The 22,651-nt window shown below is 38.0% G+C and overlaps 1 protein-coding gene across 6 annotated transcripts in view; it reads left to right on the forward strand.

The window, feature by feature from the left end:
* The window catches only part of FSD1L (fibronectin type III and SPRY domain containing 1 like), a 29,405-nt gene that overhangs the window by 1,276 nt on the left and 5,478 nt on the right, over positions 1-22,651 (forward strand). For 3 of the 6 annotated variants that reach the window (XM_074569754.1, XM_074569751.1, XM_074569753.1), the window contains exons 2-10: positions 3,325-3,420; positions 4,348-4,479; positions 7,804-7,905; positions 10,610-10,632; positions 13,060-13,181; positions 16,679-16,885; positions 17,228-17,326; positions 19,496-19,622; positions 20,842-20,877. In XM_074569754.1, the coding sequence (XP_074425855.1) occupies positions 3,325-3,420; positions 4,348-4,479; positions 7,804-7,905; positions 10,610-10,632; positions 13,060-13,181; positions 16,679-16,885; positions 17,228-17,326; positions 19,496-19,622; positions 20,842-20,877 (944 nt within the window). The remainder of the gene's footprint in view (positions 1-3,324; positions 3,421-4,347; positions 4,480-7,803; positions 7,906-10,609; positions 10,633-13,059; positions 13,182-16,678; positions 16,886-17,227; positions 17,327-19,495; positions 19,623-20,841; positions 20,878-22,651) is intronic. The other 3 variants (XM_074569755.1, XM_074569756.1, XM_074569752.1) reach the window with 2 other exon arrangements.

The following is a 22,651-nucleotide window of genomic DNA, read 5'->3' on the forward strand; positions in this document are numbered from 1 at the left end:
CAGTTGATACCATATTTTACAATACTTTGTCTGTTAATTTGCTGTTGTCACCTGTATTGTCTTAAGTACACCTTCAAACTGGCAACTTCAACATGTGGACTTCAAAGTGCAGAAGATTAAATTAATGGAGGCTAAGTAAGTATGTCCTCTTGTTTGAAATTTGATCTGCACATGAAGGTTAGTATGACACAGGATTTTGTCCTAGGCCCAATGTTGCTTCAGAAACTCTGTTCTGAGAGAGAAAACTAAAAGAAAATTGTTTGTAATACCATTCTATGAAATGCAACATTTGTCTGTGGGCAATAGATTTAAATTTCCTTCAGTGTAGAAATACCAAGAAGATTTGCTGAGCTTGGTGCCATTGTAATTCTTTTATAAAGTAACTTAGAATATAAGCCTCAACTGCTGCTTATGTTGGTAATTTTTCTGATGCCCTTTCTGTTACACGTAATTGTAATGACTTTTCAGAAATTCCCATTAAAAGGTAAAAATGACAACAGTGCATTGTTTTGAATTTTACTTGTGTCTTGACATGTTTGGAAGAAAATCTGTTTATTACATAGTAGGGATTAGAAAATTACAATGGAAAATATTATATGTTAGGGATTCCTAAAAGCTGACTTTCTGTTCTGGTGGTTTGTGCATTGGTGTTTAAGAAAAATTCTGTCTACTGATGGTCAGTATTTTTAGGCCTCTTGCAACTGCACTTGTACAAGGTGTCTATACTTATTCGAGTTTGACCAAACCTGGTGGAGTTTCTGTTTGGAGAAACTGGTAGCTTACTTAAAAAAAGCCGTATTGATCCTTGTTTGTTCAGTTGACTTTAACTTTAGATGTAGTGGAAAACCTTGTTTGACAGTTATCTTCCAGTTGCAGCCATGTATTTGGCTGTGTAAAGGCTTTCTAAGCATTCCTCAGATGTAGATCTCTTCCTTTAATCAGTGTGTAGCTATGAAAACAAAAAACATTGTTCAGTACTATGTGCAAGAAGACTAATTTTTTTTTTTTTCCGTGTGGTGCAACCGAGTAAGCCCTAATATCCTATCTGAAAGAGGATTGGGAGTTTTCTTGTTCATCCAAATTGACAGTTGTGTTTATAGGATCTAAGGCTTAATGTTTCTGACATGCAAAAACAATTGCCTCTGGTCAGTAGTGAATGCCGAAGCAGCTGGTTGGACAGTGGCGTTTCATTTGACATTCTAATGTGTCTTTAAGCATGTTCAGTTTTAACCAGACAATGAAAATATTCTGTAATGAAGTGATCAAGAGTTGCTGTACTCTGCTTCTGAAAGAAACTGATCTGGTCTTGTTTCTTTTCTTCAGAGTCCTAATTTCAGTCACTACTAGCTGGTCCTTTTTATCTTCATATAACAGCATAACAATGCCTGTGGTAAAAGCAGTAAAATTTCATTTTCCTCTGCTAGTGGTTTAACTTTATGAGCATGACGCTGTGCAAACAGGCAATGGGTTGGACTACCAATACTGCAACATCATTGTAGATTCATTGAAAACTGTTCAGGAATGGGTCAGAAGAAACAGGTATCGCATCCACTCTGAGGCCCCCAACATAAGAAGGACATGGACCTGTTGTAGTGGGTCCAGAGGAGGGCCACGAAGATGATCAGAGGGCTGGAGCACCTATGCTATGAGGACAGGTTGAGAGAGTTGGGGTTCTTCAGCCTGGAGAAGAGGAGGCTCCAGAGAGACCTTATAGCAGCCTTCCAGTACCTAAAGGGGGCCTACAGGAGAAATGGGGAGGGACTCTTTGTCAGGGAGTGTAATGATAGGACAAGGGGTGATGGTTTCAAACTGAAAGAGGGTGGGTTTAGATTGGCTGTTAGGAAGAAGTTCTTTCCTATGAGAGTAGTGAGACACTGGAAGAGGTTGCCCAGGGAGGTTGTGGATGCCCCATCCCTGGAAGTGTTCAAGGCCAGGCTGGATGGGGCTTTGAGCAGCCTGGTCTAGTGGGAGGTGTCCCTGGCCATGGCAGGGCGTTGGAACTAGCTGATCTTTAAGGTCCCTTCCAACCCAAACCATTCTGTGGCTTAGGTCTAGTGGAGAGATTCCTTAAGCAGGACATAGTGTTGAAGTTCACTGTGGATGTTGTGAAAAGACAAAATATTTTTCTTGCTTTTTGGCAAACAAATGTGATATAAGTAGTAAATGGTTATTAAGAAATTGCAATGTCTTTTTGGTGGTCAGGCTGTTCTTAAGTTGTGCTTATTAGCTCTCCATGCCTTGATTTCCTCACTGTTGTCAATAATATTAAGCTGAACAACGTGAAACTCTTGAGTCCAACTGATTAAGAATGTTCTACTTTTTAAAAAAAGCCAAATCTAGCATTTTAGAGTCAGATTTGTTTCTAAAACTTATTATCAACCAGCCTGAATTACATAACAGAAAATTCTTAGTTATCTCCTCACCTTGTCCTTTATTTTTACTTAAATATGCTGATGTGCTCTGTGCTTTAATTATGCGACTCAATTTTAAGTACTAACTGTTGATGTGTTTTTGTCAAATTCTTAGAATATGCATTTGACTACTCAACAAAACTAAACTTGGTAGTCTTATTTAATTTAAAAATCATTTTGTTGTGCTTAACAGTTTTGCCCTCTTAGTATGTGTTTTGTAAGCTGAATCTAATCCTTTTTAATAGCTGGAGTAGTACACCAGAGAAATAACCTTGATTCTCTTTTTCAGCTATTGGTAAGCTTTATTCTTTGAGGTAACTTTTAATTCGAATATATAGTTTATTTGCCAAAATATTTTACCACTTGTAGAATAAGTTTACAAATCACTGTTACAGGTTTTTTTTCCTGTGTATATGATAAACTGTCAGTTTAATTATTTAACACTAGCTTCTTTTGACAATAGAAAATGCTATTTTTCTTCTGGGTTAACTTTTACCAGCTTTTTTTTTTTCCTTTATTGGTTCACTGTTCGGTTGTTTTTGCACTAGCTTTCTCATCTGGAGGAGCTGTATATGGCGGAGTGTGGTGCCAGTAGGTAGTCTGGTTTAGAGGACTTGGGAGTTGCACAAACATGGGTAGCAAAACATGTGAAAGAGTGGTGTATCATAAAAGAGATTCTTGATTTCTCTTAGACTAACAGCTGGAGATCTTTAGTTTGGTGGAATGCTTCTTAGACCTTTGATAATCTCTCTCTTTTCTAAGAAAATTTATTTCCTGATCTCATCAGAATAGAAATTGAATTCACCAGAACTGAAATGTATATGATGAATTTGCATGTATGTTGAAATGGTCATGGTTAAAAAAAATTACAAGATTCTTTTACAACTTAACTCACTTGTTTTTGTAATTCTAGGAGGCTCTGCAAAGGATTGTCTCTAATCTAGCGAACAAAAATGGTGAAATTCACAACTTCATTGACATGCTGAACCATACAATAAAAAATGTTCAGGTATATATATTAAGTCTCATAGATTGTAGCTGAGAGGGGAGCAACTTTTCAGTTTTGTCAATTTCAAACTGTTTGGGTAGCGTGTAAGGGATGGGATGAAAGAGTCAAATTTTAAATATATCTTCATGTTGGAACCAGGTAGAAAAACACTTTATTTTTTAAGTCTGTCTCTAGTTGAAAGGTATGGTGGTTTTGCTTTTCATGAAAAAAAAAAAATTATTGTGGGGTTTGTGTGGAAGAGAATCTGAATTGTGATGCAAGATCTCAAACTCCTGTTAACTGGAAGTAGTGTGTCTTTTCTAGACTTCTAGTCTGCTTGGCAGAGTTAAAAATGAGACCATTCTGATACTGGAGATAAAATTATTTGCTCTTTCTCTTTTTTAGTAGTTGCTATTTGTTGGGCTTAAGTTAATAGTTGGACCTAATTTTACACTAGGATGAGGTTTAGGTTTCTTTAGCCTATCAATGAACGCTAAGCTCTTTTTTTCATGTTAAAGCTCAGCAAATTTACCTGCAGAAATAAAAATTATCCGACAGATCTTTAAGCTGTCTTCTTGAGTGCAGTTTTTAGTATCAAATTAAGCTGTTTTATATGGAGCTGGATAACTACCTCCTTACAAACATCTGACAATAAATATATAATTGTGAGAGAGAACTCAAGGCCTTTTGGCATGGAACAAAGTTAACAATTATGTTGGTTCTGTGCAAGTTTGAGTATTACGGAATTTTCATGGATTTCAGTCTTCGGTGTTTTAATGTAAAGTCTGCGTAAGAGGTGTCCATCACTTTTGATAAGATGAGGAGCAGTGACAAGGTATTCAGCGGTCATAGCAAAGCTCTTTTGGGCAAACAATGTGACTTTCAGTCTAAAAGACTAGTCTGCATTGTTTCCAGTACAAATTGCAGCAGTTTTAATTCTCTTCTTAGGTAAACTCTTCTAATGCAATCAGTGAGTTGGATGAAGAATTTGATGGTCTGTATTCTCTACTGGATGAGATGAAGGGGAGTATGGCCAGCACTATTCAGCAAGAAGAGGCCCGTAAAGTTCAAGCTCTGCAGGTAACTATATAACTAAATCTGTAAATTTTTGCAGCTGGGTCAAAGCATTTTTAAACTGCTATTTTAAATCTCAACTGAGTGATTTTGGTAGTGTTGCAAGAAATGCAGTAAGTGTAAGGTAGATGTTTTCTTTGTTATAAGTACTTCTCTGGAACCTTCTTCTAGGGTAGTTGATGGTGTCTAGCATATTTATGTTCTCAACATTGTTATGTAGAAAGGATGTAGTAGTACTTGTAGAGCTTACAGGTGGGGATTTGCTGCGTCAGAGCAGGACTTAGATATGTTTGCTTCCTTCAAACTAATGAACAGCTTGTGGACTGAAATTGGTTTCTTTGGAATATAAGCATCTGAACCTGTAGACATGCCTCAGTGATTTGTTCAGACTTGAACTTAGTTGAGAATCACGTCAGGTATCCGAAGCACAGAGGCTGATCTCCTATTGACAGACCTAGCCATCTTCCATTTGTTAACATCAAGCAAATTGTATATGCACACTGGAATACATATGGGAATTGTCTGGGAACAGGTTACACTGGTGCCTGCTACTAAACCTGCTATATGAACTTCACCAGCTTGTAGTTGTATAATTTCATGCAGGAGAATGTTTCCAGTGAGTCTCAGAGAACAGAAACAAAAACATCGCTTTCTGAAACATGTATAAGTCTATGTTTTTCCAGTAGTGTGTAGCAGGTCGGCTCTAGTTTTCAGAAAGTCTGGTTGCATGGGGTCAAAGCACAGTTAAATCTTTTAAGCAGAAGCTGTTTCTCTGTCTTTTTTCTTTAAATGATCTTAGTTGCAGCACTCTTCTGCCTAGCTCTTTTTGCTTATGAAAAGCAATAAGGAAGGTGTTTGTTTCTGAAAAACTTCATCTTCTTGTGTCTAGTCAGTTTAAATTCCTGAAACAACTTCCACAGGCTTTCTTACAAGGTCTGTTTTTCACTCTGGGTGTAAAACACTCCAGAACTTCTGAGTGCACAATTTGAGTTAAGCACTTAAAATTGGAGATGGAAGAGTGCGCTTATTTCTCTCCATATGTCTGTTTTAAGTTCTTCTGAAGTTTCTCAACAGACAGAGGTCTACCTACATCCATGGACACTTAGGACTTAAATGCTTAAAAAATTAGTGCTTCTCAATGAACAGCTCACAGGAGAAATTCAGCTGTGGCATGTATCAATTATTCTACCTTCTAGTGGAGTTGATCAACTAAAGTTGATCTTGCAAAAAATGATTCTGGAACTGAAAACTGTTTTGATAGTTACTCATCTGGCAGTTTGACTGTTGACATTTTCTGTTAATTCTGGTACTGTCTGTTAATTTTCTGATAGATAAGCTAATTTGATCAAGCTCAGGTGTGGTTGAACGAAGTTCTTCAGAAAGCTTGTCAGTGTGTTACAGCTGTACCAAGAATTGCTGCCCGATATCTGTGTCGAACAGCTGATCTGCTACTTAGTCTGAAGTGGATGAAGACAAGTGGAATGTTACAGATCACTGACATAGTTGCTAAGTGCCCTACTTGTCTTTCAGCTGAGGCTCCTCTCTAACTACAGGCCCAAAGAACATTCTCTTTACTTGATGACAGACCAAGCTTCCTCTGTAACAGGCAGTCCAAGAAGGCGTTTCCCAACAGTCAATCTACCAAACCAAACTAACAGATGAAAACTGTTGCATTGAATGTATTAATGCAAGCCATTATCTTTGGCTGGAACTGAAACTTTGTATGAGGAAACCAAGGAACTTCAGTGAGGTCTAAACATCCAGTTGAAAGGAATGGACTTGCTTAATTTATGTCCTCTTAAAGTGCTTGTGCTATATTTAGTCTTCTGAGTTGACTAAATGCTCTTGTTGAGAATGAGCTGTAACTTAAAATACTGGGGCTACATAATGGTGGAAGAGGGTGAGGATTTAGTATTTAGGCTGATCCCTCCCAAATAATTTCCTTGGAAGTTAAGGCTGAAAATTAGAAATTCTCCTTAAACCTTTGCTTTGAAAATACATTGCTTCATTTTGGGGCAGTGTATTTTAATGACACTAAAGTATTTATTTTTAACTCCCAAATGCAGATGCATCTCCGTAAGATGATAATGGAAGCATCCAGTTACTGTGTCACTTCTGCAGAGCTGTTTGAAAATGCCTCTGGCATTAACTTCTCTCTTTTGAGGTGTTTGCCTGGGACATTTTGGCACTATCATGGTATATCTGAATTTGTCAGCATTGGATATCCTCCAAAGAGGAGAGCAGCTGTATTAGATGAATGACAACTTGTGTTAATGGCATGGTTCAGAAGTTATCTGGAAACTGCATACAAACTTCTAGCTGTTGGACTGTTTCCTTACTGCTATTTTATCCTTGCACAGTAAATCTGAGGAACAGCTGGCCCAGGTCAACTCACCACACTTGACAAAACCAGTTACACTTCTCAAGTGCTTCAGACCAGTCTGTTCTCAAAGTTGATGCAAGCGTTGGTTGCTTCTGAGACAGTGACTTCTTTAGACCAAGCTGTCTTTTCTGAAGTGTTTTAAAGAAAAATAATTACTTTGTTTGAGTTGTTCTGAGATATTACAGTAAATACCACATGAAGAGAAAAACAACTGTAGATTCAGTGGTGATGCAAAAGCTGTTGGAAGGCTTAAAGTGCACCTCTTGTTTAACCTGTGGTACGTTTAGGATCCTGCAGTGGATTCAAAACTAATCTGTTTAGGGATATACCCGTATATGTAATACCAGGTGTTCTCTGTGGGCTGTTTTGTGTACTGGCAATGGTAGTTTAGGTATCGTTTTAGATAATCATGAAAGAAATGGCTCTTCTGCCTTTCTTCCTCTGTTCCCCTTCCTCTACTATTCCCATTTGTTGTACAGCAGTACTGACTTTCAGGATTGTCTTGTGACAATTCTAGAGCTGGTTGGAGATAAAATAACTGCCTTTTTCAAGGCTAATGCTACATTAAACAATATCAGTTCATTGGTGAAGTGCAGTTCTGTAAATAGAAATTGTAGTGCATGCAGATGTAAGCATTTCTTTGCTTCTGAAATCCTGATGTTGAGAGAAACAGGCCTTCAAATTAAATCTGGCTTTTAAATCAGACTTCACCATCTATCCAACTGTTTCCCCTTTGGATTTATAGGATGTGCCATGTGTCACTGTGTGCTTTTCAAGCACAGTGAAGTTCTAGTTCACACAATGTGTCAGAAGTAATAGCCTTGATTGGGTAAGGTAATAAGTTGTTACAAATGCATAGCAAAGCCATGTAGTTCTAGTACTGGTAGTTCGTAAACCACTTTTTAAATGTGAATGCATCAAATTCATACTCTTTGTTTTTGCTTCAGGATCAGCTTAGCCAGTGTAGTAATGCCCTAGAGAGTTCTGAAGAGCTGCTGGAACTTGCTGCGCAGTCATTGGACATAAAGGACCCTGTGGAATTCTTGAAGGTAGAAAACTTGGAACAGATATGCATAAGGCAGACGTTGGTATTTGTCTCAATTTGAAATATCTTTTGCAGTACTGTAGTGGATCCTGCAAACTTACCAGGAGCACTGAGAGTAAGAGTAGAGAGGCCTATGAAAGTACAGTTAATGTTCTGTTGAGGAGGCCAAGTCAAGCACTATAGTCTTGGGTTTTTATGCAATCTCTAATAAAATAAGGTTTTTCTTATTTAGAGTGAGGGGGGACGGAAAGGAATACCTTCTCCTGGACAACTGTCAGTGTTAAGCCAACCTGTACTGACGTTAGGTAAGCGAACCCAGAAAGTGAGGGTGAAATAAATCTCTATGAAACTGAACCAAGACTTACAAAATGTTTGATGGCAAGCAGTCAAAGCAGTGGCAAGTGACTTTGTCAGTTGCCCAGTGCTGTTACGTGACACTTGCAGAGAGTTTGTGTACTCAAGCTGCAGCAGTCAGTGTTTGATAAGATCTTTGTTTTGCAGAACTTCATGCAAGCTGTAAATCTTTAATTTGCAACTATGAACTCTACACTTGTCCTGAAGGATCTTATGAAACTGAATTCAGGGCAATGGTTCCTGTACTCCCCCAAAACCTTCTAATGCGTTTGTATATTGTGCAGGCAGGAGCCTGATTTGGGCCTCGCGTTGTGATTCCAATACAAATAACATGTACTTTACAACAGCAGACTTGTAAGTAAGGCAACATGTATCTAACTGAAAGAATCTACTTACAAATTAATAAAACAGTTCTACATATACACTTATGTGGTATACTAGGCTTGCTATTATAATCCTTGTGTTAGTAGTGGGGTCAGCCATGACAAATTCAAGACCCAATTACTTTTGCCTTCTGTGTTTTAGCAGGAACAAGGACACAAATTATTCTAAAAGAGTGGACAGGAAAGCTGTCTTACTGTGTCAGTTATACCTTTTGGCAACATGTTTGTGTGCTGTCACGCTTCCTGAGTGTCAGCTTTGTTTTATTTGCCTTAAAGAGTGACAATTCCTAAACTGAGTATTTTTCTTAGCACTTCAGTTGGAATTGTTTTTTCTGTCTTGTCATAGCAATGTGTAAAGATTTAAGTTAGCTCTTAAGCAGAGTGCAGAATGTAACTTTGAATTTGTTGTAAGTTGTTTCTTTTCAGATGTCTCTAATGCTTTTTTCAATCAAATGCACTAAGGAAAGTTATTTGAGTGTTTGGGGGGAAAATCTCTTTAAATTTGGATTCTGAGGCTTAAGATACAGAAATCTAATTTAGTCAACTCTAATATCTAGGATTTGAAACTTGTATTACACTAGCTTGCACTTGTAAATGTGCCTTTGGATATGGCATTTTAAGATAGTGTTGCCTTGGCTATTAGCTAGCTAAATCTATTGCTCTTCTGGTAGGAATACCAAGTGTTCCTGAAACAGCAGCTCCATCCTTGACTTTTTTATCAGCACAAATTCTGTTCGGATCCTCTAGGAAATCAGTTCATGGGAAACTATTGTAAGACTAAACTATGATTATTTTTTTTATTTTCTTCTATGTTAGGTTTCTGGTGGCTTTATTTGCTGAATTGGCTTACCTGGAAGTCAAAAGAACATGAATGCTAGCATACAGGAGGGTTCAGTGATTAGACAGGATGTGGTTTGACACTACTGGGCAGTTCATCTGAGATGGGCTGGTACCCTTCTTTGCCAGTAGCCTGGAAACAAACTGAATTCAAAGGGGTTAAGCCATGACTGTCTTGCAGAAGACTGTTCATTGAATCCTGGCTACCACATGCTCTATAAGGTATAGAGGTTATGAAGAAGGCTTTTGGTTCTGTCTACAGCTGTCATGTAGGAAAATCAGTCAGTAGTTCTTAGAATAACTTTGGTTTGAGGTAAAACAAAGCTACCTCGTAAACTAATTTATTTCTAAACACTTCTGGGTTTTTTCTGCTTCCCACTTTGGGAATATAAAATTGGTTTTATGTACAACTGACTTTTGTTATTTTTTCATTGAGCGTGCTTTGTATTTAGTGAAAAATTTGGAAGTCCTCCACTTTTGTTTAACTTTAAACTGAGAAACTACCTGATGTTTTTTATCCCCGCTTCGGAAGCGAAAGTAGTTCAGCTGAATGGCAACTAGATCAAGTAGCAAGGTTAACTCCAGGCATGAATTCAGCAGGCTTAACTCAGCCATCACTGCTTCAACAATTTGCAGTTCTTCTTGGTGAAGGACGGGGATTTTGCCTTTCCAAATTGCAGTTAATGTTTATCTTTGAAATATGCCATCACCACTTCTGCATCTGCTTCAGTGGTATTATTTAAATGCTGGAAAGAACTGTATTCTATGGTTTCGAATAGTGACATATGGAGAGAGCCTTCTAGGGAGTATTGTGATAGTATAATAACTTTCAGAGGAAAAGTTGAAGCAAGTCCTATTTTTTTTTCCTTGTTTGTCAGAGTATACATCATATGATGTATAGCCAAACAGGTCAGGTATGGTTATGTGCCACTAACAAGCTATAGTTTCACAGAAAATACCATGGTAGTTAAATTTTACTGACTTGGGAAGAGAAAAAGTCATGCCCAGGAAGCTGAGTAATTTGGAATTAGTTTGGTGGAGGTGTTGATCAGTTTTTCACAGGTGATACCTTATTGCAGTTCTAACCAATACTATTAACCTACTTTCTCTCTTTTCTCCTTGACATGCCTCAAGGCTGCCAGACAGATCAAAGAGAGGTACAGTAAAAAGTCTATTGCTCTTATGTCTTTGAATTAATCTTATCCTTGAAAATGCATTTATTTTGAAAGGGTCATAGTCAGCTTAAATTAAATTAATTGACTCTTTTCTAAGTGTTTGTTCTGACATCGCAACTTCTGAGAGAGAGCTAAGAACTTCTAATGCTTCCTTGATGGCTGTTGGCCTTCCATGACTTAATATAAGAGAAAGGTGTTTTTAATGCAGGGAAGTGGACCTCTGCAACAGCTATTGTTATTATTTCTTTAAGTATATGTAAGTATATAATTAATTATTATTACTAATAAACTGTTGATTTATTATTAATGCCAGATGGCTGAAATTTAATAATGTTTCAAGCTGACTTGGTCCCTTTAATTTATGAGAAAATTTTGGTGAGGTTTTTTTTTAAAGTACTTACAGACTTTTGCTAGCTGCTTTTCCTTTTGAATGTAAAAAGTCTTGTAGGTGTTGAAATATTCCTGGTGACATCACTCTGACTGATGTCAGTGAAACTGCTATTTCTTGTAGCTCTTCTTTGAACTGTGTCTTCAAATTATTGTTTAGAAAGCAAAATGTTAAGGTTTCAAAATAAATGCTAAGGTTATTTTTCTTTACTTGGAAGAAGGATAACTATGTTCTGAGAGTCTGACCTGGTTCAGAAAACTTACTGTGATGTGCATAATATCTTCAAAGACAGCTCACAGGGTGTTTCCACCATATATTGCTCTTATAGAGCAAGTACGTTGGGTTTCAATTTATGGGTTGTCCAGGAAGGGTCTGATTGTCTAAATTCTCTGAAGTTTTGTGTAAAATGAGTAATTAATTAATTTCTCATAAATTAATTATTAATTAATTAAATGTATTAATATTAAAAAAATAATTAATTTAAAAGTAATTAATCTTTGCTTTTCCAAGGGTGAAGTTTTAGTGTCCTTAACAAATCAGAGGGATAGTGGCAGTGATAGGAATATTAATACTTTTTATCTGTAATAAGCATTCTCTTAATCTTCCAGTTTCTTGAAATGCTGTGTGATCTAATCCTTTTGAAGCAAATGTGGCTGGTTCTCTCTCTGAGAGATCTCACTAAGATTGGTGCCTAAACAGAAGTTAAAAAGCTGTCTGAAGCTGACTACTGAGTATTCTCTTACTGCTAATCAGAGAATTATTCTTCCTTAAGGAGAGACTTACCTGCCTGGCTGAGCAGTGGCATCTGCTAGGCAGCCCATAATGAATTTCAGAAGGGCAACTCTGTCTTAGGAAATGAATTAACCTGACTCTCTTGTGATGTTCAGTGACATAATTGTCTTATATCCCGTAATTGTAACGCTTGAGCGTTATACTCAGTTTCATATTTCTTCCCCCTTCTTCACTACCTGAACTTTTTGGTTTTTGCCATTCTTTAATGTACATTTAGTTAGCACACAATCTCTCTTACATGCTAGAGGAATACTTAATGTGTATCACTTCCTGTGAACTATTAGGTGTTCTAGAGCTGACACAGATCTGTGGGTGTAAATTAGATACAACTTTTTGCAGTTGACTTGCTTTTGTAGTGTGTATACAACTTCCCAATTAAGAATCTCTTTTTAAAGCAGAAGTTAGGACCTGTGTGCTGTCTGAATTAATGTTGTTCAAATTCTGCTGCGTGGTGTGATGTCTTCAGAGTTACAGAACTATGCAAGAGACTTGTCCTCCTTTTTTTCGTGGTCTAGTTGATGGAGTACAGCAGTGCCTTAGGAGTATTCAGAATAAGGACTGAGCTAAGATTTCAGAAGTGGAAATGGGAGCTGTGCTTTAGTCCTGTAAGACTGAACTTGCATGTTCCAACTTAAATGCTTCTTCATCCCCGGATACGATCAGAGGTAGATAGGAAATTGGGGTATTCAGCCTGTTCACTATTTATAAATGCCTTCTATTTAGCATGTGAAAATGCATTTTGGAGGTGATGAGTCAATCTTGTCAAGCAGAAAAGTCTTTGGACCTTTTTAAACTAAAGGTTTATGTTTCAAATTTCTAAGTATATAAAACATATATGATGCTGATTCTGCAGTGCTTTAGATACTTCATACTTCCTGATTTTGTGTTGTGCGAGTTTTGTTTTGTCTCTTATCCAAGTTTTTTGACAAGTAAAAGAAGTTTTAAGCTTCTAGTCACTTTTAGTATTTCTTTGCCTAGTAATACGGAACAACTGAGACCACACACCATTTTGTCTTTGAGACAGTCACATTAGCAAAACTTGCTATTTTGGAGTCTGTGCTACATGGTAAACAGTTATCTGTTAGAAAAGCGTTCTGGTCTTTGATCACTATTTTGGCTAACAGCTTGACATTAATGACACAGGTTATCTGATTGCTGTTTTGGAAAATGGCTATAGGACTGAAACAATGCAAAATACAATTTTGCTAATGCTGCTTTCTTGACTTTAGAGTCACAATGGCTTCAGCGTTCCGCATCTCTCTGAAACCAACGGTCAGTGATAGTATGACTCATTTGATGGTGGACTTCACTCTGGAAAGGCGCATTCTCCAGGCTGTAAATTTTTTGCCAGGTAAAAATTGTATGCAGTGAGTTTAATTTGTTACTACATTAATGATGTTCTATATTTAAAACAAACAAAACAAAACCACACCTCTTGCACCCTAATGCGCAGTTTTTTCAGAGTATCTAAAGTTGTTCTTATTCATTGTATTTTAAGCTGAATACCTTGAGGGTAAAAAGGTTTTCTGATTTTATTGTGTTAATTTCTACATAATACAGCATTTCAGAAAATAACATTGATCTCAGAAGTGAGAATGAGTCTTCGAGACCATGTTTTTTCTTGAGTTGTCAGTTCCTCTGTACTTCTTGAACTTGTCTTGTGTTTCTCAAGACTGTACCTGCTAACTTGATCCTCAGTGACACTCCGAAGCCCTAGTCCTCTGCAGTAGTGTTATGCATGGAACTGTAAGCTAATATGTCACTTACAAGACTGGTGATAATGGTCTGAAATGCAAGAGAGCAGTCTACTAAGGCAATGATATTACCATAATATAAAATGTGTATTGATGCATCTATTTGTTCCTGTTTGAAAGTAAACTTAGTTGCAGTATTCCGGTATATATCTTTCATGTCTCTTTATTCTTACTGCTTTCATATTTAAACCACTTTGCCCTTGACTGGTACCAAGAATATATTGACAAGAATAGTGCTGGCAGGGATGGAAATTGTTTCTTCTCTAGGTCACTAATCCAAATCCATTAAGGACTTGGCAGCGTCGGTTTACATTTCTGCCCATTTATCTTGTATGCTGCAGATGCAGTATGTCTTAGCAGGTGTAGTAAATTACCAACATTATTCCTAGTGGTCAGCTAGCAGTGTCTAGGTGGGAATTCACCTTTTAGTCTTAGATTCTGGGTAGCAGTCATTGCTGTGTATTTCATAGATAAGGGAACAAGGTAGGTAAGCTAATCATAGTGTACCTGTTTAACAGGAATGGGATCTTAAAGATCTAACAGCAAGTGTGAACAAGGTTTTGTATCTAGATGAAGATAGTATTTAGTATGACCCTTCTTATATGTGTGTCTTCGTTATCAAATACATGGGAATTTAAATTGTTTGGGGCTTTGATTTGTAAACAGGAAAAATTAACTGTCTGGATATCAGTTTTACTTTCCTCTACTCTAGTGTCAAGCTATAAAATTACACTTGACACCAAATCCTGATAGCTCAAACCGTTGCAGGCAAAATTGTACTGAGCATTGATTGACCTTTATATATCAAGAAATACTAATGTTCTAGCGTGGGAACTTGAAAACAGGTTTGGTGTTGTGGTAATATAAACAATTTGAATGCTGCTTGCCAGAATTATGCTGAAGACTTGGTCACTCCAAACACATGGAAGACACTCTATCTGGTATCTTATACCATGCCAAAAATAATTGGGACAGGTAGCTAAACTTGGAGGTATATGTTCTGAAATACTTGTCTTCCTCTTAATTTTGTCTAAGAAGGGATTTACAGGTATATTCTGAAATACTTGCCTCATCTTAATTTTTCTTTTGCCTAAGAAGGGATCTTACTGATACTATTCTCAAATTATTGTTGCATGACTTTTGAAATTTGATGGCAAATGCATGTGGTTAACTCTTGAGAATTTGTTGTGGTTTAACCCTGGCAGGCAGCTAGGCACCACACAGCTGCTTGCTCACTCCCCCCTTTTGTGGTGGGGTGGGAAGAGAATCAGAAGAGTAAAACTGAAAAAACTTGTGGCTTGAGGTGAAGACACTTTAATAGGTAAAGCAAAAGCTGTGTGCTGTAAGTTAATTTATTTGCTACTTTCCATTGGCAGGCAGGTGTTTATCCACTTCCAGGAAAGCAGGGCTCCATCATGAGTAGTGGTTACTTGGGAAGGCAAAATGCCATCACTCTGAAGGTCCCTCTCTCCTTCTTCCCCCAGCTTTTATTGCTGACCACTATGCCATATGCTATGGGATATCCCTTCGTCAGCTGGTGTCAGCTGCCCCTCCCAACTTCTTGTGCACCCATAGCCTACTCGCTGATGGGGCAGCGTGAGAAGCAGGAAAGTGCTTGATGCTGTTGAGCAATAACTAAAACCCCAGTGTTATTGGAACTGTTTTCATCGCAAATCCAAAGTTTAGCACTGCACAAGCCTCTATGAAGAAATGTAACTCTGTCCCAACCAAAACTAGTACAGACTTGAATACTTTTGCTCTCAGTCTCTTCTGTGCTGCTTATTTGTTCCTAAGCATTTTAAACCTATACCACCAGACTCAGTGTAATTCCTGCTTGGCTTACATAAAAGGCTGCATTTCAGTAGTGCTAGGTTGAAATATTTAATGATATCATGAAGGGAAGGTGTGAAGTAGTGTGCATAAAGCAAACTAGGCCTACTGCTTCTAGCTAGCTATAGCTAGGAGTTGTTTGTATCTAGATGGTAAAATTGCACATCTCTAAATGTGCCTCAGCCATAATTAATGTGATGCTTATTGTCATCAGTCATTGTGGAGGGGAATCATGGCTAACAATCTGTTCAAGAAATAGTTGTTTTAACTGCATAAAGGCAACCTGTGTGTACTTAGGACTTGGTCACGTTACCAAACAACACAGTTAAGGGTTTCAGTGTTGTGAGAAGGTATGATTTTTGACAAACAAAATCTGTGGGTCTGTCAATTCCACAGATGCATCAGTATTGTATGTTTTTTGATGTTCCTGATTGATATATTGACTTGCAGGCCACTTCTATCTATTTCAAGCTTTTGTGAATGCTGAAACAAACGAAGAGCTCTTCCAGATCCTTCCTACAAAACATGCAAACAATAAAACATCTTTTTCACTTCCTCCAGCAAAAGTCTTCCTTTAATGTATTTTGGACACTATGAAGAGTGTGTAAATGCCTTCTTTTGAAAAATATTTTCCAGTGACTTAAGTGTTCTTTGATTTCATAGAAATAGACTACTTTGGTCTTGAAACAAAATGTCAGTATTTTCTTCAGTGAATCTTAGGACTTCTTTCCCCTTCTTTCAAGAGACAAAGGATGAAAAGGAAAGAAAACTAGGTAACTGCCGACTGGCTAGTGGAAACTATTACGCTGATAGTTGTCTGTAGTGGTGGACATAAACTTAAGTGATATTGCTTGAGGGCTGCAGCTGTACTTACCTTCCAAAAACTCATAAGTAAAAGTTTGCTGTTTAATGTTCTTGTGTAGCGTTCCTCTGAATGTAGGGTTATAATTGTAAGTCCACTCCACTCTAACATGCCCTTCTCATTGCTTTCAGAAGGAAATCAGCCCAACTTACTGACAAAACAGGAAAATGCGATGCAAACGTTTGCTTCAGAGATAATGCATATTTCTTGTTTTGTAAAATGCATGTTAAGTCAAAGTAATATGCCTAGTCTCCTATTGTGCCTTGCTAATGGAATAGATCCTCAAAAAAGAATGACTGTTACAAGGCCAAGGGCAACTTCTGAACTCTATAAATCCATAGAGAACAAATTAATATTCAGTCCATTCTCTTTAAACTGATCTGTATGTTTGTCTTTCTGCAGTCCCTAAAGCTCCAGAGATAGATCTAGCAGCATGTCTGGTTGCAGATAACTGCATAACAGTATCATGGAGAATGCCTGAAAATGATGGCAGAATTGATCATTTTGTACTAGAGTATAGGAAAACCAATTTTGGGCTTCCTCGAGTAAAAGATGAACAGCCTTGGGAACTGATAGACTACATCAAAGCCACTGAATATACATTATCAGGTAAAGGTTGTTTTATTTATGCTCAAACCAAGAATACTGATACAACTCTTTACGCTTGGAAGTTTTGTGAAATACCCATTTTCCTGTATGCAGGAAAACTTCAGGAATGCAACGAAGCTTCCATTGTTTCACATTAGCCTTGGGTGGTTTATATGATAATGGCTCTGCCTTTTTAATTTGACCTTGAGGTTTTATAAAAAATCATTTCTTAAATGAAGTTTACGCTGATTTAAGCTTTTCTTGCCAGATTGAGATAAAAGGAAGAGCGCTACATGGAATATAGTCTTGTAAAAATTGTCAGTAACTAATGTCAACTCAAGTTTCTGAACATTCACTTTTTAGGTCTAAAATTTGATACAAAATACGTGAACCTTAGAGTACAAGCTTGCAACAAAGCTGTGGCTGGGGAATACTCCGATCCTGTGACTCTGGAAACCAAAGGTAAAATTTGAAGGACTCTGACCTTGGATGTAGTGAAAACTGTGTGTTCTGGCTTCATAAATGAACTTGTATGTTAAGTCTGTTTCTTCATGAGCACTGCTGAAACGTGTGCGCTAAGTGAAAAGGAAAACAACCATTTCTGTAAAGGATTAAGAAGCTTATTGGCACAAAGCTGGCCTTTTAGCATTCAGACACAAAAAATGAGGTAGTGATGTAACTTTCTCCAGTAGAGCTTGACATTGGTTGTTTTGAACTGTGGATTGACGGTATTACGTGCTGCTGCATCATGCCAACGTACAGCGAAATAAGATGAACGTTGTGGCTGAGCATTGCTAGGACTCTTAGGGCATCTAAACAGTTGGCGCAGTTGGCTGGTCATTGGTACTTAGCATGTGACAAGTAATAGCTTTCTGTAAATAGAAGGTGCTGAAAAGTATTTTTTTACTTTGTAGCTGTAGGTTCTAATCACTATCAATATTCAAAATAAAAAGGGAGCTCTAAATTGCTGAAGTTATTAGAATCGTAGAATGTGTTGGGTTGGAAGGGACCTTTAAAGGTCACCTAGTCCAACTCCCCTGCAGGAAGCAGGGACATCTTCAACTCGATCAGGTTGCTCAGAGCCTCATCAAGCCTGGCCTTGAACGTCTCCAGGGATGGGGCCTCCACCCCTTCTCTGGGCAACCTGTTCCAGTGTCTCACCACCCTCATTGTAAAGAACTTCTTCCTAATGTCTAACCTAAACCTACCCTGCTCTAGTTTAAAACCATTGCCCCTCCTCCTATCGCCACATGGCCTTGCAAACAGCCCCTCCCCAGCTTTCCTGTAGGTCCCCTCCAGATACTAGAACGCTGCTGCGAGGTCTCCCCGGAGCCTTCTCTGCTCCAGGCTGCACAACCCCAACTCTCTCAGCCTGTCTTCATAGGAGAGGTGCTCCAGCCCTCTCATCATCCTCATGGCCCTCCTCTGGACTTAAATCGTTGTGTTAGAAATCAGTTGATCTGAGGATGGTGGCTTCCTAACATAGTTTTGTAAATAAACTAGAAGAAAAATTTATTGGAAGGGATGTCTTTTCACAGAACACAAATCTTAACTAGTATAGTGGAGATAATGATCCTGTAGCTTTAATTACAGACAAGTCTGTAGTGTGAAGGGCAAATGACCGATATGAACTGGATAATAGAAATATAAATTTTCTTACCTGTGAATGTTACTTCATAAAAACAAAGCTATATGCAATTTCATTCTGGTAACTTTCCTGATGTCGTTTTAGTACTCTTAAGCCACAGTCATTGTCAAATACATAGTATCCATTTAATAGTCACTTACATTCCTCACTCCAGTATGAGGAAAATAATTCTGATTTTGATTGTTTGGGCAGTTATCATGTTTCCCATATTTATTTTTGTTATTTCTATGTGAACATTTAGTTCACTTTCTTATTAATCAGCCTATAAAAACTCAGTATCCTCATCCGCGTGCTTATCTTACTATCTTTTATGCTTGTATGCTATTGAGCTATAAACTCTTAAAATGTCAAGTATACTTTCTTCTAGAATCAGACGGTATTAGGACACTTACAGAATAGTCTGTAAATGAACCTCTTTAAGGAACTTGGCACGTTGTATTAGTTTTGTTTTCTTGGATGAAGGACTTGGCTGCAACAAATACCAAGTCTCTTCTAGTAGCGTGTATCCTCTGTGGTGTTGTATCTGCAGTTGACATCAGAGTTCAACTCTGCCTGTGTGTGCTATCCTGTCAATTTACTATTCTCCAATTTTGCAGTCCTTATTAATCATAAACACCTTGTTGGAGAATCAGTGCTGCAAAGCATGGAAAATAAGCATTCCTTTTTAAATCATTCATGACTGTAAGAATCTAAGGAGTAGTCTCTAACTAGCAGAAATCACTAGCTGAATTTAATTGCTGATGCTGTAGCACTGTAAGTATGAGAAAACTTACTTTGTAACCTATGCACTGAGGGTAGATAGTTGGGCTTCATTTAAAGGGATCCTTACCTTGATTACAAGCATCAGACTAAAAAGCTGATGTTTCTATTAAGTTAAAAAGTGTTCTGCTACAATTTTACTACTGCTTCTATAATTCGCTATGAATAGCCACTCTTGGGAGAACATTATACCATTTCACTATTTTGCATTTTGTCTTGACCAGCATTTGTGTTCAGTTTGGACAGTACTTCATCTCATCTCAACTTGAAAGTTGAAGATACCTATGTTGAATGGGATCCTACTGGAGGCAAAGGCCAAGAAAAAGTAAAAGGGAAGGAAAATAAAAGCGGGTAAGAGCTCTGTTTTGTAAATGTTTATGTTGTCTGGGATGTCTCATCTGGCAATTAAGGGATGAGGGCAGAGGGGGAGGTTGGATGGAGCTTTGGGTAACCTGGTCTAGTTGGCAGGGGGGTTGGCACTAGATAATCTTTAAGGTCCCTTCCAACTCAAATCATTCAGTGATTCAGATCACTGAAGAAATACAGTTGGAAGAACATCACTATATAAGTCTACTCTGAGTAAGCCTTGAATATGTCTAAGGATGAAGAATGTGTTCACTTGCTGGGCCTCTGTTTCAGGCCACCTTCATGGGAGGGGAGAAATATCTTGATACCTGACTGGAATTTCTGGTGGTGCAATGAGTACCAGGTGCCTCTTTGCTATCAGTGTGCACCCCTCTGAGAAAAACCTGGCTTGATCTTCTCTGTACCATTCTGTTATGTCATTAAAGACATAAATTAAAGTCTTCCTGAGGCTGAGCAAACCCAGTTGTCTTACTGTGCTCCAGTCCCTTAATTGTGTTGTTGGCCATCCACTGGACTTGTTCTAGTATGTCAGTGTATAGTCCCGAAGAGCCCAGACCTGGAAACAGGACTTCAGGCTCATCTGACAAATGCCAAATAGAGAGGAACAGTTGCTTGCCTTTGCCTCCTGGTTGCTGTCTTACTGATACAGCCTAGGATGTGGTTGGCCACCTCTGTCACAAGGGCACAGCGCAGTGTGGTGTCCACTGTTGTCGACTCCTGTTGTCCACCAAGAATCCCAGCTGCTTTTCTGCAGAATTGCTCTTCCCTCAGTTGTCCCCCAGCCTGTTCTTTCGTATGGGTTTCTCTCATCTGGAGAATACATATCCATAGCTGTGAGCCTGATGTTCAACTGGTTCTGTACACAGCTATGGCCCACTGCCCAGTCTACATCTCATCTCAGTTTAGGGATACTGTGTGGGAATGGGTCAAAAGCTTTGCTGAAGTCAAGGTGTGAACAGTGTCCATCGCTCTTGCCTTGTCCACAAGACTGGCTACTTCTTACTCAAAGACAATTAATTGACTTTCAGTGTGTGCTTTTCAGAATAAAGAGCACTGCCTGAGATAATTTATGAATAAATACCTTCCCTGTAGGCATATACTACCAGAAGCATGGTAGAGTAAGTTTTAATGGCATCTTAGAAATGGGGATAATTTACTGTAATAATAGAACAGTTCTTTAATGATGACTTATTTCTGTCGACAGTGGCCAGAATCCTTTGCTGAAGAGCAATAGAAGGTGGTAATATACCTTTTATTCCTAGGTTTTAGCACCTAGTTTTGTTGGGAGCCTTATGCTGCTTTCCTTTGCTTGATGTAGAGAGAAATAAATCTAATAGCCTTTATCAGTGAAAGTACACATGCTTTAAAAAAATATTTTGAAGTTTAATTTGGATTCAGAGATTATGTATATATTTTCCAGTGGCTAGAAAACAGTCTTCCTGAAAGGGTGTGTCATAGTGTGTGGGAGACATGACTTCCAATAGCTGGATGAGAATTATGTATTCTAGTGTTGATACAAAGATCCCTGTTATTTGCAGATATATTGATGCTTATTAACCTTCTGGCACATGATGGCACACTAAATTTTTTTACAAATGCAGTAAAGATTTCCTTTCTGAGAACGTTAAAGTATTTTTTTTAGTTCTTATTTTTGACTCTGAAAACCTTTTTGCCTCTAAACTTGTGCTATAGCTTTTACTAGGTATCTGAGGAAAATAAATAAATATTGTTACACTTTCAAAGAGGATGAAGTTTAGTCTGATACCATATGTAAGAAGCTTCATGGCGATTCTACTTGCAGACCGAATTGTTCAAACGACAGCGCCTCTTTTTTGATATGTAAAGGCAGCTAAAGTAGTCTCCTATTCCTCGTACAATCATATTTTTAGTGTACATTTTTTTCATTATTTTTCTTAATAAAACTCCTGTTTAAGAAATTATTCCTTCTTGCTCTCTTTCACTGGTTTAGAAGTTGTGGGACCAAAACAAATGCCCAGGTTCCTAATTTCTCGTAGGTTTTATTCCTCTGTATTCATCCATCAGGTGGATATACCTTTGGCTTGAGGTCAGCAGTAAAGTTAAGTTTGTGTCAGTGAAACAAGCTCTTGATGAGTCGATAGTTCTACTACACAAGGCTTATAAATTTCTGCTAAGCTAAGTTTTAAAACTATCTTGGATATACTGCTACTTGCTCAACAAACTCTGGGAGTCTTATACCTTGGTCTTTTTGTAGTCATCCATAAAGAACTTCCCTCGTTCTGGCCTTTGCTTTGGTAGAAGGACATGGTCACATGTTCAACTTTGCGTGTCAGGCTGACCTTTTCTAGCAGGAGACTTAGATGAGCTTTGATTCCTGCAGGCGGCTTTTTTCCCTGCTAAGATTTATCTGCAGTGTTCCCTGCATTAGAGGGAAAAGTTGAAGCTAGCTTCATAGTTGGTGTAAAAAGTTGCAGTATAATTGTTTTAAACATTAGAAGTGCAGCTTTCAAGGGTTGGAAGGATACAGTGGCAATAAAATGCTGAATGACCTGTAATATCTTTTAGGCTGGAAGAAAGCCTCTGGGTAACTTATGATGTCCCTCCATGGATAACTACTGTTATCCCTCCTCGGCCTTTCTTCTCCAAAAGAGAACACACATTGCTTGGAATATGTTTTATTTGCTGAAGTGGTTAAGAAAACTGAGACTAACTGCAGTGCTGTAGGCAATAATCCTCACCATAAGATGAGACTATGTGGTAGAAGAAATGCATCAGTTACTATACTAGCTAATGAAGACGGTGCTGTATTGGAAAATGGGCACTAAACTGACTTTCTGCTATAAAATTTCCTGCCTTTCCCTATTGGAAGGAGCACTTAAGCACTTGGGGGGAGGGGAATCTAGCTGTTTTTTCAGACTTTTATGCCAAATATTTAATGTCATTGTCTGAACTGTTAAAGGCTGTTAGATTTTGAGTGGACAAAGCACATGCAGTGGCCATTTACTTGAATGAAATATATGATATTGAGGACGTAT

Source organism: Larus michahellis, chromosome Z (genome assembly GCF_964199755.1).
Source record: "Larus michahellis chromosome Z, bLarMic1.1, whole genome shotgun sequence".
Taxonomy (NCBI): domain Eukaryota; kingdom Metazoa; phylum Chordata; class Aves; order Charadriiformes; family Laridae; genus Larus; species Larus michahellis.